This window comes from Pseudopodoces humilis, chromosome 3, assembly GCF_049639895.1.
Source record: "Pseudopodoces humilis isolate 2021_Gansu_Grassland_sample_001 chromosome 3, ASM4963989v1, whole genome shotgun sequence".
Classification (NCBI taxonomy): domain Eukaryota; kingdom Metazoa; phylum Chordata; class Aves; order Passeriformes; family Paridae; genus Pseudopodoces; species Pseudopodoces humilis.
In genome coordinates, this window is record NC_142202.1 from 45,062,051 (window position 1) to 45,076,962 (window position 14,912).

General features: G+C 39.5%; 1 protein-coding gene across 1 annotated transcript in view; it reads right to left on the minus strand.

The window, feature by feature from the left end:
- Window positions 1-4,354: 4,354 nt before the first annotated feature.
- NID1 (nidogen 1) overlaps window positions 4,355-14,912 on the minus strand; it is a 43,358-nt gene continuing 32,800 nt past the window's right edge. Inside the window, exons 16-20 of the mRNA XM_005518657.3 lie at window positions 11,387-11,558; window positions 10,441-10,598; window positions 8,981-9,104; window positions 8,135-8,247; window positions 4,355-6,656 (exon numbers count right to left, since the gene is read on the minus strand). Coding sequence (XP_005518714.2) covers window positions 6,535-6,656; window positions 8,135-8,247; window positions 8,981-9,104; window positions 10,441-10,598; window positions 11,387-11,558 — 689 coding nt within the window. The 3' untranslated portion in view covers window positions 4,355-6,534. The remainder of the gene's footprint in view (window positions 6,657-8,134; window positions 8,248-8,980; window positions 9,105-10,440; window positions 10,599-11,386; window positions 11,559-14,912) is intronic.

A 14,912-nucleotide genomic window follows, 5' to 3' on the forward strand; every position in this document is an offset into this window, starting at 1 on the left:
AAAACCTAGCAGAGAGACTGGTATCACAGGCAGCTAGGGGAAAGCACATGAAGACCACAGGCATCTGTCATTACTGGAAGTTTTCCTGCCATGACAGAGCAGTGTCTGTCTGGAGAAGACATGTCATGCCATATGTTTTTGGCCCTGGACCAAATACACTTTATTTGATAGATACAAGAGGTCAGACGTCATCCTCTGAGCTACTAGTTGGGTGTAACAGTACAGAATCTAGCAGACATGCCAGGATTTAGGCTGAAACACCTATAAAGCAAAACCCATGGGTTCTTCAGATGAAGGTCAGATAAAAATGCCAGTGTGCATGTCAGCACAGAAATCTAGTAACAAGCCACATAAGCACAGAAATTGATTGCAGCATATTAACCTTTTACTGCTTTGAAGAAGTCCGTGCCATGGTTGCATTGTCACTTGAGAAGCAGAATCCTAGAAAGATACTCTGTCTAGAAGAGGATGAAATGTGTGGTTTGCCATCTCCCATATGCATATGCTTGAAATTAAAACAGATCACTAAAAATAACTTACTAATTACAGTGCAATCACTTAAAAATACATGAGATACATTTTCTCAAATGTTAATCACTAGTAAGGCAGTCTGTAGTACAGCTCAAGGGGATAAAACTCATCAAATAAAATGCATCACCAGGGACCTCTGTATTCAAGCTGCTGGATAGGTTTACCAGCTTCTTAGAACACTAGTACTTTGCTGCTGTTTAGTATTAAAGAAGGTCCCTGTAACACACTTGCTGTACACAGTTAATGTCCACAGAAACTTATATCTAGAGGATCTAGTCCTGGAAAAAGTGGCACAGGTGGGTATTAGCTGGGAGTACCAACTTGAGGGAACAGCTGTACCATGAAATGCCAGAAGTGGCTCACCAGGGTATCTGTGGCTGTGTCACAAAAAGTGTGTACAGAAGTTATACTAGGCAGCATGCTCTCCCTCTGACTGGGAGCTGGATGGACTATTACTGTCTCCTGGCTTATCTGGTTAGGTGTCTTATCTTATAAAGCAGGGAACAGAGATATGAAAAGCGAAACCTCCTGCTCTTGGGTTTTGCCCTCAAACAGAACAGGATCTAAAATCAACAGCACCTGAAGTGCCTGGGATAGTATGGGTCTAGTGGGAAAGGAAGAGACTGGAAAGGTTTCTGAAATCTAGTGTAACACAGTTACTCTGCATCTTAGTCTCCCACCCAGCAGCACACTGCTGAACTGACTGAAGACTTCAAATATACAGTACAACCATCATCTTGCTAATTGCTTACCTCACCTCCCAAACTTCATACACTTCTGCATCCGCTGCCATAAAACCTTCAGTTGCCTTCAACAACATCTTCCCTTTCACTATAACCCTGGAAAGTTCCTGGGAATATCTCCCCAATGCTGCTATGCTAGTTACTGGGTGAGATCCAGAGGCACCATCTGCCATGGTCCACTGACATCTGTACAGCTGACCATTTTCCTCATGTCAAAGGCCTCACACTACACAGCTCCTCTCTGTGCTTCCTGTGTGTTCCAGACACCCCATCGAGTAGGAACACACTGCCTGCTTGGAGTGAGCAACACCACCACGAACCAAATGGATTCTGGTGAATGCTGAAGACTAAGAAGCCAAAGGCTGAAACACAGCATCCTGGCTTTTTGTGGGAATGGCAGTCTGTCCCCATTCATCAGCTCCAGAATCCTTGTGGTCAAAAACCCCATTGAGTTACTGCAGTCAAATCTGCTTTGCCACAAAGCAGCAGGGAAGGTCACTCACTGCATTCCACTGCCAGCAGAGCCCTCTGTCAAGCAAAGCTCCAGACTCATCAATACGTACATTTGTAGGATGCTGACCTTTCACCAATTTTACTGCCATGCTATCCTAAACTTATAAATAAGATAAAACACAGACTTCTACTAGACTAGAATTTAAACAAAGAAAGTGATTCAATCAGTTCATGAACAATCGCCTGCCACATACCCAGCTGGTGACTCAGGCTCTGGAAGTAATATTTCATTCTTACAGACAGGCCAAGAAGGGGGCTTCTCACAATTCGCTATAGACATAGGTGTTTCACATCCTGTTGGCTTTTTTTTGTTTGTTTTGGTTTTTGTTTTTTCCTCCCCAGCAAATTCTCCAAGGAATATGTTATGAAATCTTACATAAACTCCCCCAGTTTGCATTTAACCATAGGTTAAACTGATGCATTGTGACACTGCCATGGAGAGGCCATTATCCTCTAGTAATCATCTGTCATTCTTAATCATATGCTGGCAAGTTAAAAATCTAATATGTTGTGACAAAACCGTGCAAGTGGATAACTACAGAATAAACAGCTTGTCAGCTTGGGACAACACACTGGCCAGGATGCTGAGCTCCAGAAAGCCACACTGGATTTTCACCATGAGGAAGGTTATTTGCAAGTTAAAAAGTGAGTAAAGTTGGGTTTTCGAACACCCTTCAGATGGAAAGGTAGCCAAACCATCCAATTAAGCCATGAGGAAGCCACTCCTACTTTCAGGAGTTTCACTTTTTTGCTACTTATTACAAGAATGGTAACCATCATTAATAATCTTACTAGTAAATATTTTTGAGTGTGCTGGAAGATCTGACTGGAGGCATTTAAGAAAACACTTAACTTACCTCTGGAATAGTTCTAGGAAGTATTTTGTCTTTTGTTTAAACATTGAAGCAATTGTTCTTCATTCCTGGAAAACCTGGGAAACTATAGATTTTTGTAGCAAAAACCCGTTGAACTGCAGTTACACGGAACCTTTTCTTCAACCAGAGACTAGTATGACTACCAGCCCCAACCTATTATAATAATGAAAAATTAATAATTAAAAAAAAGATCCTATTTTCCATTATCTCTTTAACCTCAAACATAATGTAAAAATATATCTGAAATTTACTTGCTCCTGAGGCGAGTCTAGAACGGTTGAACAAGCAACAGTTAGAAAAATGACAGAGTAGGTGAAATATCTTTCTTATAGAAAGATACCATTAACTCTCTAGTGTTAGAAGAAGGAAACTGAAAATTCACATTTTCAGCATCCAAAATACTTGTGAGTGTTGAAGCGAGAAAACATGATAGACACAGGAAGAATATCCTCAAGTGGCTAATGCTAAGTATGTCATCAAAAGTTGGCATTCCTAGCCAGACTGAGATTAAAATAAGGAACTCAACACCACAGATCATTTTAGAGGCCAAAGATTAAGCAAGATTCAATGAGAAAGCAGATACAGGAATAGAGAACTCTGGAGAGCCAGCACACAGAGACTACCCAAGCACTAGCAGCTTAGCTGGCTGTTGAAGGCCAAACCAGATGTGAAGAAAACTTGAGGGAGCTTCAACAGAGGCTCATCCTCAAACAGCTCTGTTGGTGGTTCTCAGCGAAGGCAACCCCTTTTCTCTGCTCTTAAAGGATGCTTTTAAGCTGGGGCTGTCACCCCGGTCCTTGCCTGAGCTGTGCCACAGCCAGGCAACCCCATTGATTCAGGTCTTGTCTAACCTCCCAGTGTGGCTGTGGGCCTGCCCCACCTCTGTACACTTGGCTGGTAATCACTGATGCTGGTCATATGCCCAAACCTGATTATGATCAATGGTCCTGACTCAGTTTCCCAGCTTGACTTCAGACCTGCTCTTCCCACTGCAGATTTGCTTGGTGTTCTGGTCCCTGGGCTGAATCCAGTTACCCTCACTGGCACTGTCTGCCTCACTTGGGGTACAGTGGGACTGGTCCATGGCTGGAAAATCCATGGCTTCCTTCCCTGAGGGAACAGCTTTGCCCTTGCTGTACTTTGGCATTGAGCTACAGCAGTTGAAGTCAGGAACAAGCATTAGCTGAGAAACAAAACATCATGCTAAAGGTTTTTAAAAATTCCTCATTTCTAGGGACTGGAATGCTGAAGTTGTGAAAAGTTTGAAGTTTTGTAACCTTTACAAACACAAGCTGTGACTTGTAGTCACAGCTACATCACTGATGTGGATCTACTGAAGCTTCCCCTAGTTTTGTGCTACCTAATCCCAGATGATATCTGAGTTCTTCAGTCTAAAAACTCAGTCCACACTAATATTGTTTCTCTGTTTGTGCTACAGACTACTCAGAAACTCACACATCAACACTAGAAGTTCTGCTGAGGTATATTTTCCTTGACATCTTTGTCATTGCTAATTGATTTGCAGAAAATTAGCTGACTAGTGTTTAGTACATTAATAATCATTATAATGATTGAAGAGGAACAGTGTTAATTCAAATTAAAAAAAAACCCTAATTCTATGCATACAGTCCAATTCCACGTGCAGTCTCCAGAACACATTACCAACAATCTCCTGCTGTACCTCCAAATGCCACCCTTTGGATCCCAGTAATATTCTCCTTACTAAGCACCTTATCACCCAGAAATCCAGTACTGGGGCATTTTTGAGCATAGGGATGAATTCTACCCCTTTTTATTCTTGTCCTTGTTCTATGTTTTCACTGTTAGAAGTCTGAAGTATGGGATAACTGAACTATGCTTACTTGACAAAGGTAAACAAGAATTTACAACCAGCAGAAGGATTGAGCCAAAACAAAAAATGCCCTATGTTCTTCAAGCGCTCTCATGTATTTGTTTTGATGCATCCTACTGCTTCCTGAATACAAAGCCCCAACAGCAGTTTTTTCTCCCATGACGCTGCATCTTGGAAGAGAGGTACCATCACTAGATATGAGTTAGCTAAAACCCAGAACACAACAAAAGAATGTATTTGAGACACCACATATCACTTCCTTCTACAGGCATGACATTTTTTATAGAAAATAAAAACCAACCATTTTTATTGACTGTACTATAGATACCTGTACAGAGTGTAAACTTTAATATTTCACCAGATACGTGAATACTTCTGGAGAAAGAATTATCAAGCACCTTCATTTCAACAAATTTTTGATATTTACATTAAGACATACCTGATTAAGTGTATGAATAGAATGAATTAAAAGTTATAAAAAGTTATACAAAAAGATCTTTAAAATGTTTATATGTTTTGGTTTTTTTTATGATAAATATAAAATAAAAGAGGAAGATGTCACAGAGTTAAGACTCAGAATTGGCTCTATTTAAAACTATGACTGCTGTGTCTGAAGGGGAATGAGGAAATGGGGATGTTAACTTACTGCTCTGATCATGACACAGTGAAATGTGCTCTGGCAGGAGCCTCACAAACCCTCTTTTGTTCTGCCACACATTGGTTTGTAGGCAAGCTTCTTTCCCAACACACAGTGGGGAAACCAAACCACTCCTAGATTTGTACTGCTAATCTGACATATAAGTATGCATTTAGATTTTTCCTCTCCAAACGTACTGGAGATGATGAAAACATCAACTTCACTTTGATTTTCATAACACCGTTTTTGCTCTCACTGGCACATAAATGGGGCACGACTATATTTTTTGCTTTTAAGCACCAAACCAGAGGTGAGCTTTCTGAAAATCAGATTTTAACTGCCATGGTTTCTTATGGTATGAAAAGGCATGGCATGGTTTGCTAAAGAAGAAAGATTGCTAAGGTAAAATTCTGAGTCCACTTTGAGGTTTATAGAATCAAACGTAGAAATACTATTTTAAAACCTCTCAGAAAACAAATGTGACTATCTCTTTAAAACCACTTGTCTCCCAATGAATCAACATCCATTCTTTGATGACCTACCAGCAATTGTTCAAAATATCTGAATTTTGTTTAGTGGATTTTAGGGAACTACTCAGGAATCCACCTCAAACAGAAGAAAGATAAATCTCTTAAAACCTAACAAAAACTTCAAATATATCCACTAAACAGTGCTGATTAGCTTTAACAAATCATGTGCTGTAGGAAAGGATCACAAGCCAGAGTGAGAATTATAATCCTTACAACACATGGATAAAGTACTTCCATAGTACGGAAGTCAAAAACTGAGATGCAAGTTTTTGAAGTGAAAGGACTGGTAGTGAGAAGGAATGTGGTTGGGCAGTAAATATGTGCTATTAACTGGGTATTCCCCCTTATCTTTTCATCCTTGGGACCCCCTGACTTTTTCTCAGCTAGAGGTAAAGCCCAAACACATATATGATGGGCTAAGCATACCACTTCTGCAGAAAACTGCTGCACACTCCAAGGTAAAATTCAGTCTCAGGATCTGAATATTTCCACTCTCTTTACTCTGTCCTGTGTTATGTTACTTCAATTTCACCAAGAGACACATCTTTCTTGTCTGGGACAGATGCAACTAAGGCCTCCACATTTACCTTTAAAAGCAAAGAGACAATTTTACAAGGAATAAAGTGAAGTTGGACCCAACCTGGGCAGCCCTGTCTTACTTATCTGTTGCACAAACAGCCTCTGCCTCTGTGTGTGTGTGTGTGTGTGTGTGTGTGTGTCTGCATACGTGCATTGTGGTTTGCTGTCAGCAGCATGGAGCACTTATCTTTCGGGCCTGATTGTGTTGATAGGAGTGAATTGTTTACAGCACATTTCCAAAAGGTGTCTGCAGCTCTAAAGCTTATTTTAATGCTCAGTTTCTTTCTATACAATCTACTCCAACTGTGTTGTCAGGGCAGCGGCAAGTACGGCCTCCTGGGGTAGCCAAGCAGAGGTGAGTGCAACCACCATTATTCACCGTACAGTAGTTATGTCCTGGAAAAAAAACAAACAACAGAGATGCAAAACTTGAGAGAAAAACAAATGCAAACCCACAACAAAAGCTCAAACAGACAAGTAAAAGAGATGTTGAGATTGATGGCTACACTAGGGAAACAAGCCGTAATGAGATTAGGAGTGGAAGAATACTATGCTTTGGGGAGATAAGAGTCACTGTATCCCTTGTGTCAACTTGACATTCACATGAAAGAAAGATAAAGATACTGGAGTGAAAGAGGCAAAATAAATCAAGTGGGCTGTTCCTGAAATACCCTTCATAAACTGGCCACATGGTCACAGATATTAGAATGAAGAGAAGGGAGTAAATAGAGAAGTGCAATGTGGGGACAAAGTTCAAAATTCTACAGAACATCATCCTCAGATACCAACCATATAAAGACAAAGGAATGATCCATGAAAACAAACAAACACAAACAAATTGGGTGGCTGGGGAATCGTTAACATTAAAGAGTAAAATGAAAGAGAACTCAGTGTCAGAAGCAGTGGATCAGAGAGGAAAGGCATCCATCAAGAAAACCACTTGAAACAGACTTGAGTAAGACTTAGAAAGAAATTACACCAAGATCCTGAATATTACAGATATAAGCATATACTCAGAGCACACAGTGTTGTTTAATTTTACACTGCCTATCAAAATGGATCCGTGAATTAACTAGTAATAACAATATAACTGATTTCTTAATTGTGACATTTGTATGTATTTTTAAGCTGTGAGACAAAACTTCAACTAAATTGTTTTTCATTGCATATATTGAGTAATTTGAAGAGAAACTATCCTAAGGGGTTTTTCAGTCCCAAAGTAAAAATAGCGTAAGTCCTATAATTCCAGCCATATTGTAATAAAAAACAGTGAATGCTTCTCCTGTGATTTGCTAAGAATGACATAACTACACAATTATATTGCTTCACAAAAACCAAATTATATTTCAGGGGTATCAGCTTTCTCTCCTATTTTCAATTGCATATCTGAAAAACTTAACATTCAACAGAGCAGAAGGGCCAGCTCAGTACAGCCACTCTACCACCTGCTGTTTCCTGAACATTCCATTTTGAAAAACACTGGATCTCATTAAGGACATCTGGAAGACCATACTATTTCTGTAGTTTAAACTTAATAAGTGAATAAGGCTCTAGCCATGAATATAGCATTCAATTCAGAAGACAATACATTGGCATTTTTGACAACTCCTCTTAATCATATATGTTCTTCCACAAAGGATAAAACAGGACCCTTCTTCCCCTCCAGTTCTGGTTTCGTGTGGCAACTACAACAATGGCTTTTATGGAAAAGAAATAATGTGGCTTTTAATTTCTTACTGAACAGAAACCTAAACACTAACCCAAATCTTCACTGCCCAAATCATTTAGCAGCTTACAAATGGGAGCTGCTACTAAGTTCATTTATATAGTAAGGTGTTACACAGCTGTAAAAACTCCGGAATCATCTGGATTACCTCCTGGGCACTGAGCAAAGGCTGTGGTGATTCCGTAGAGTCGTGAGCGCTTGTGAGGCTGGAAGTTATCATTTTCTAATGAAATTGTGCGATCCACTGCAACAACAGCATCCCTGCCATATGCAGAAGGAAATATACAGAAGTGAGATGAAGGTGAAAGCATAGAGGAAAACAAGACAACACAACAAAAAGCCCCCCCCAAACCCAACAAAAGCTGCAACCAACCAGTCAATAAACTAAAACAAAACCAAAAGAATAGCTACTGCTGCTGTAATTGATAGAGGCATTTAGGTAAGAGTTTGCTGATAGAGTCCATAAAACCATTTACATCAACTATAAATATTTGTTTTAAAATGCAGGGACTGGATTTTTTTCTCCAGAAGTTAAAGTAAACCTCTAAGTGTTGATCATATGGCAACATTTTGGAGTATTTGCAATAAACAGAGTGTCATCAAGATAGTGAACACTTTTTTTTCCATTATTTTTGATTGAACTTTCATATAATATAGGGCATAGAAAGCCAAGAGTGATGAATGTCTGCCCTCTACAATGCAGCTGCTATAGAGAAACAAGTTACTGCCCACTCCTTTCCCAAGAATGTTCAGTGTTAAAAGCATTTTCTTCTATGACAAATCACTATGCTAAAAAGTGAAAACTCAGTTAACTGGCAGCATCAATAGGTCAGCTCTACATATCCACTCCACCCTGCATCAGCTATTGCCAAGAAAGCAACAAAACAGGAATGTGTGAGAGGTCAGGCATGAGAAATGCAATATATACTTCAGTTTCTACCAGGGAGAAAAAAATGATAAAAGTACTCCATAATTTCTTTAGCAGATAAGATACCTTCTCCAGTCTGTATAGTACAAATTCTTCCCATAGCTTGTGACACCAAAAGGATACTGAATCCCTTCAACAATCTTTCGTCGACCAAGCTGATTAGGGTTCATGCATTCCAGCCTCTTGGTACCTGGATGTAGTAAAACAATTAAGCCTCTGAATCAGAACAAGAGAGCTCTCATCAGGGATGAAAGACAGGCACAAAAATGCAAGCATGTACAGGGTGGAAGGTCCTGGAAATCTTTCAGTGTGCTGCTTAGTCAAAGCCTTCCTCCATGTCACATGTGTGCATGTGCCAAAAATCAAATGGATAAATACTCTGGTGTTAATGCTACTCAGCACAACACTGAAGTTAAAGAAACACAGATGTCCCAAGCAGCCATGGCCAATGCTCACAAGCTGAGATTCCTGCTATGGATTCCAGAATTCTCGGGGTGGTGTGGAAGCTGACAGAAGGCCTCCTCTATTCTGGAGGGGTACTTCACCTGTTAACTGGTTCCACCTCTGGAAGACATTTTTGCAAAGTTTGCTTGGTGAGCATGTTTCTGAAGTGTTTGCTGGGTTGGGCCGTGAAGGTGAGACTGTGGGAAGAACATCTAACTCCTAGATGCCAATAGGGTGTAAAAAGGTCTAGCTGCAAAGCCACTGCAGGCTGGGAATACTGCTAATAAATGGAAACACCTGTAGGTTTTTCCTAAGTAATGTGTTTCAGAATTAGACAAAAAAAAGAGAAGATGCAAATGTGAGAACAAGAAAGGAAAAGAGAGAAAGTAGCTAGAGATAGCAGAAGGAGATACATTTGAAGGTTGGAGAAAGTGTTTTACAGTGAAAAAGAGAGCATTTTAGTTTATTCAGTAAAATAAATATCCAGTCAAAAAAATTTGAAAGATGACTTGAAGTGTGAAAGCACTTCCACAGGAAGACATCCCTGCAAAGACTCTACATGGTGAAAGACAGCAAGATGCCAAAAGATAAAAAGTAAATGAGAATTAAAAGTACACTTCTTCTCCACCCACTGCTAAGACACTGTCACAAAACTAACAATGGGTTTGTGGCAGAACTTTAATCCCTTGATCTTTTGGGTGCATTGCTTTTTCAAGACTTGCTTCAGTCAAATATAAACCAGACTTGGCCTCAGGGTACAGGCCTTAAAACAATAGTGTCAGGATGGTGCTCTGTAAGGCAGATTAGATAAATCTGTGGTTTTCCCCTAGTCTTAAATTAACAACTTCTACAAAGCCCTAGGCACTACCTAAGAATATAGCCACATACAAGACACACAGACATAGATCTGTTGCATTCCTAGAAAGTTTTGTGATCAGAATTGAAGTCCTTCGGCTTGCATAGTCCCATGTGAATAGTAATGAATAAATCATTAAAGCCAAAAGCTATGGCTGTGCATAATTCCAGGATTGGACATGTTTACACTGCTACTATTATGAAGAAATATTTTAGCCCCCCTTTACCTGCATCTACCCAGCACAGCATTGAGGAATAAGGATCAAATGTCAGTCCATTTGGTAACCCAAGATCATCTTTAACAAGAATTCTTCTGTTTGTGCCATCCATGTATGAAGTTTCAATTTTAGGAGCTTCTCTGTTCCAGTCAGTCCAGTACAAGTTTCTTAGGAAGAAGAAAAAGGCTAGAGTTAAGACAAGGACTAATCTCAAAAATTGGTGTAGTTAAGAAAATGCTAAGAACACAAAAGTAACACAGAGCCCCTAAATAATTTAAATAAATAAGAAAGGCCATATTGCACATCGATATAGAAGTCAAAAAAGTGTAGTAAAAATGTAGCAAATATGCTTTCATTAAAAACAAAAGGAGCAAGCACAGACATAAGAAGAAATGCTTTCCTCCCATTGTTTAGTTTATGATCAAAATGCCAGCCAAAAAGACCCATACTGCAACACTTCTGAGAGCCATTCAAAATGTACATCTACATTTTGAGTTCTTCTGTCTCACTTCCTATCATGTCTGCTCAGGCTAAAGCAAGAGTATTTGGCATACATTTGGGACCCATTTGAAACAATATTTTTCTTTTCAGTGTACCAAATAAGCAACATACAATGGAATCAGAGTAGTTTATCCTCAGCAGAGATCCCCAGAGAGGACCATTAACTCTCTGACATTTTACTATTAATAGCCAGTTTTCAGTGGTAGGGTATTTTTCCTTGGATGTACATTCTGTGCCTGAGAATATGCATGGCCCCTCAATGGCACCTTTGTTGCTTGCTCCCTAACACACACACAATTTACTATAAGAAGGAAGTCCATGATGCTTGACCTGAACCCAGAACCCTACTCCATCAGTGGGATTCTGCATGGAACACAGGTGTCTCCTCAGTCCATTAAATAATCAGATAAATAAAATCAAGCTTTGCACAGGTTTCTTGCCAACACATCCATACCCTCTCACAGGATCCACGACAATTGCTCTGGGGTTCACCAAGCCAGTGTCAAAAAGGATGCGACGCTGGCGCCCGTCCAGCCTGGCCACTTCTATTCTATCCAGTTGAGAGTCAGTCCAGAAGATGTTGCGACCTAGATGATCTACAGCTATCCCTTCAGGGCTTCCCAAGTCTGTGGGAGAACAGAGGAAAACATTACTAGGTATTATACTTATTCCCAATACACTGTGTCAGCCTCATAAGGATAACCTTTAACAGAGATAAGTTTTCTTCAGTGTTCTGGCTGTGGTCCAGCAAAAGCTACTTTTGCTTTTTACTTACCACTTGGAAGTAGAACATGCATTTTACCTCAAAGTTTAAATACTTAGAACTCTCATAAAGACCTAAAATGAAAAGTTCCATATGAAACAAACTCGCTGCACATAGAAACTGTACTTGAAGGGGCAAACACAGAAGGAGTTGATAACAGAGAAAGGAACAGCAGGTAGTGTCAAAATCTTATTCTACCATCCTTAGAAAGCCATCAAATGGATTTTATAACCCTTAATATTTCTCCTTCTTTAGTACTGGCATACATGGCACCGCTCTGAAAACTGAATTTGTGCTAAGTTTACCTGATGCAACAATTAAGTGAATTCAAACTCTAAACACTTGAGACAATGACATTAACTAACTGATGCAATCTAGATCCAGTTCTTTGTTTTTGCAGAGATATTCTTTTTTGAACACATTTTAGCACTGTATGCACACAGCTTTTCTTGGACAGTTAGTTGTTCCAAAAGCAACAGGAAATAGCAGATAATGACCTTACTGCTCTGGCATTAGTAATTTCTAACTTGGATGCAGGATGTAGAAAAAATTTATAAAGTTTAATTCAGCCACTATGAGAAACTGCTCTGTTTTTTTCAAGGTTCCATTGAAGAAAAGCAGGCAGGCCATGTGGAATTTAAGGAAGTCAAAGACAAGTAATAAATAAATAAATTCTTTTGGTTCAATTTCAGTTCCAAAAGAAAAGAATTGTACATGGTTACTCCTCAAAGGAGGGGAAATGACCCTTTACAACAGCCAGCTGTTGAAAAAAGCACCTTTCAAATGCTGACCCACTCATCGAATAGAATGTGGCCTGCTAGCCTTAATTCTGAAGTTTATTCACTGACAGCCATTAAACAAACATTATGTGACACAAGCAACCTTTCTGGAGAAAAGGCATTCGGCACAGAACTTTGGGTAGGGCTTTCTGGACTTTGCTACTGTGATGTTGCTGTGAATCACAGTTGCACAATAGTTCAGACATCCTCTGCTCTCCCACTCATATGGATTACACTTACCACTTTATCTGCACACATGACATTTTAGATTTATATGAATTGCTGAAGAGGTGGAAAGGAACAAGCAAGATGTGTCTTATTGTTTCTGACTCACAGCTCATGGCCAGAGGGAAGGGTTGGTGGGCAAAAAAGTAAATGTTAAGTAAATGTCAGGCATTTCTTTACTCCTTCTGAGTGCTTTTGGGCACACTTTGACTCAGTTATACTGACTTCACATTACTCCTTTATTTCTCTAAATGCTTCTGTGGAGTTAGACCCGCCAGCTGTAAGAAACCACCTCACATTTACTTCAGACCCTCAAATGTTCCTACTTCTTTCCTTGCTAATGGCAGAGTCTACTGAGGGTGGCCACATTTTGAGGTGATGGTGGCAGCAGTCCCCAGTCTCTGGGATCAGAAGGTTACTGACTAAATGTTCTGGAGGAGCTCCCAGACTCTTTTAGGAAACAGAAGACAGTAGCAGGCAAAAGATTTGCTGTCACTGATCCTCAGGAGTTCCTGCTCCCTGACTAGTTTCCTTGTTTCAATTTCCTTATGTCAGTTATATGTTAGGAGATTTATAGAAGTCTAAAAAGTAAATGTCCCTTCTGTGTGGCTGAGCCAGAAAAAAACTATCCCCCATGGAGGGAGGGGTAAGGGAATATTTAAAGGCTTAATTTATCACCAGTCTTTCCAGAGGCACAAATGTGTTCCTGCTATATTGTCATCAAGCCTGGTACAGTCACAGGCTCTGTTCCTGAGAGCAGGTTTCTACAGACATGCACAGCTGATGGGACTTCAAGCAATTACAGCAGAGGAAAGCTCTCTTTCCTAACCAGCTGCAGAGCTGAGAAAGCCTCCACAGCCTATACAGCTGCAGGGATAAAGGAGATCTGGATGGGGCTCCACAATTAAATAGTGTTTCTGCAAAGCAGCACAACTCAGATCACAAGAGCTTAAAAAAAAAAACCCAACCAAAAATGTAGTACATTCCACGAAAATATGCATGAACTGAAGAAAGCAGCTGGAGCTCACAGGAGGAGGAAGGCAAAGATCAAAACAAAACAAAAAATTCTCATGAGTCTTCTGAAGGGGAGGCATTTTCCTATTTCATGAAATTTGAAAGTTTCAGTTTTGGCCTGCATAGGCAATATCAATTTGAATGCTGAACATTCAATATTATTTTGATCTGAATCCTTATTGAAATGCCCATTAATGTACAAAAAGTAAAGTGCAACATCTCTCCCAATCTCTTCAGGAAAAGCATTCACATCCTGTGCAACCAGCAGAACAACAGAATTTGTGAGAAAGCTTCATACATACAATATTTTATATAGCAGATAAAACTGGTGAAGTTTCCATGTGGCATTGAAGCATTTTGAATTACCTTAAATAATCAATCAAATTTAGCTGAAAGCCTTCACAAATAATTTTCCAACATTTTATACACTGCAAGAATTTAAATGCCTATGCATACTCTCATTAAACATATATATAGTTTTTTATATACAGCATAGATAAAATATTTCTATATGTTTTATTTTATATCCATATAAAATTATATATATTATAAAGCAATAGTAATTTCCTCCATCTTTAGAAGTGCAGATTCTGAAAAAAATTCATTAATAGTGCAGAGCAAAAATCTTTTCCCTGCAGTTTCTAAGCTGCACAGGCAAGCACAGGGTTGCACTGCAGGTTAGAGTCGCTTTTATATTAAATATGTTGGGATAGAGAAAGAAGTCTTACAAAATACCTCAGCCACTAAGTGGTATAGAAATATGAAGCTCCATAACTGCTGTAATGGTTAGGGATGTCCTTAAGCTCTCCCTTTTTCCTTCCTAGGACAATGGTAGGATCCAAGCCACCCCCACATATATGCTGTCCCTAAGAGCCTGGATGGAGTCTTACAAACTGACTGTTCCAAAGCATAATATCCAGGCAGCAATTCTCTACACATCCAAAGAAAACAAAACCAAATTTACTGTAGAGTTTTATAACTGGCTGATCATTTTTCTAAAATAATTTCTTAAGTTTTTGTAACAATGACTGCAAAGGATTCAAAGCAAAGGTGACCTCTTCCAGTATCTTGACTTCACAGGTGTTCTAGGATCTTGAGGACACTAGTATGTAAAATGTGGCTCCAGCTACTTTTGCTGTTGCTTTTTTTTAATGACACCTCCCCCAACCATTCACTTTGTTCTCTAAACCTGTCCTTCC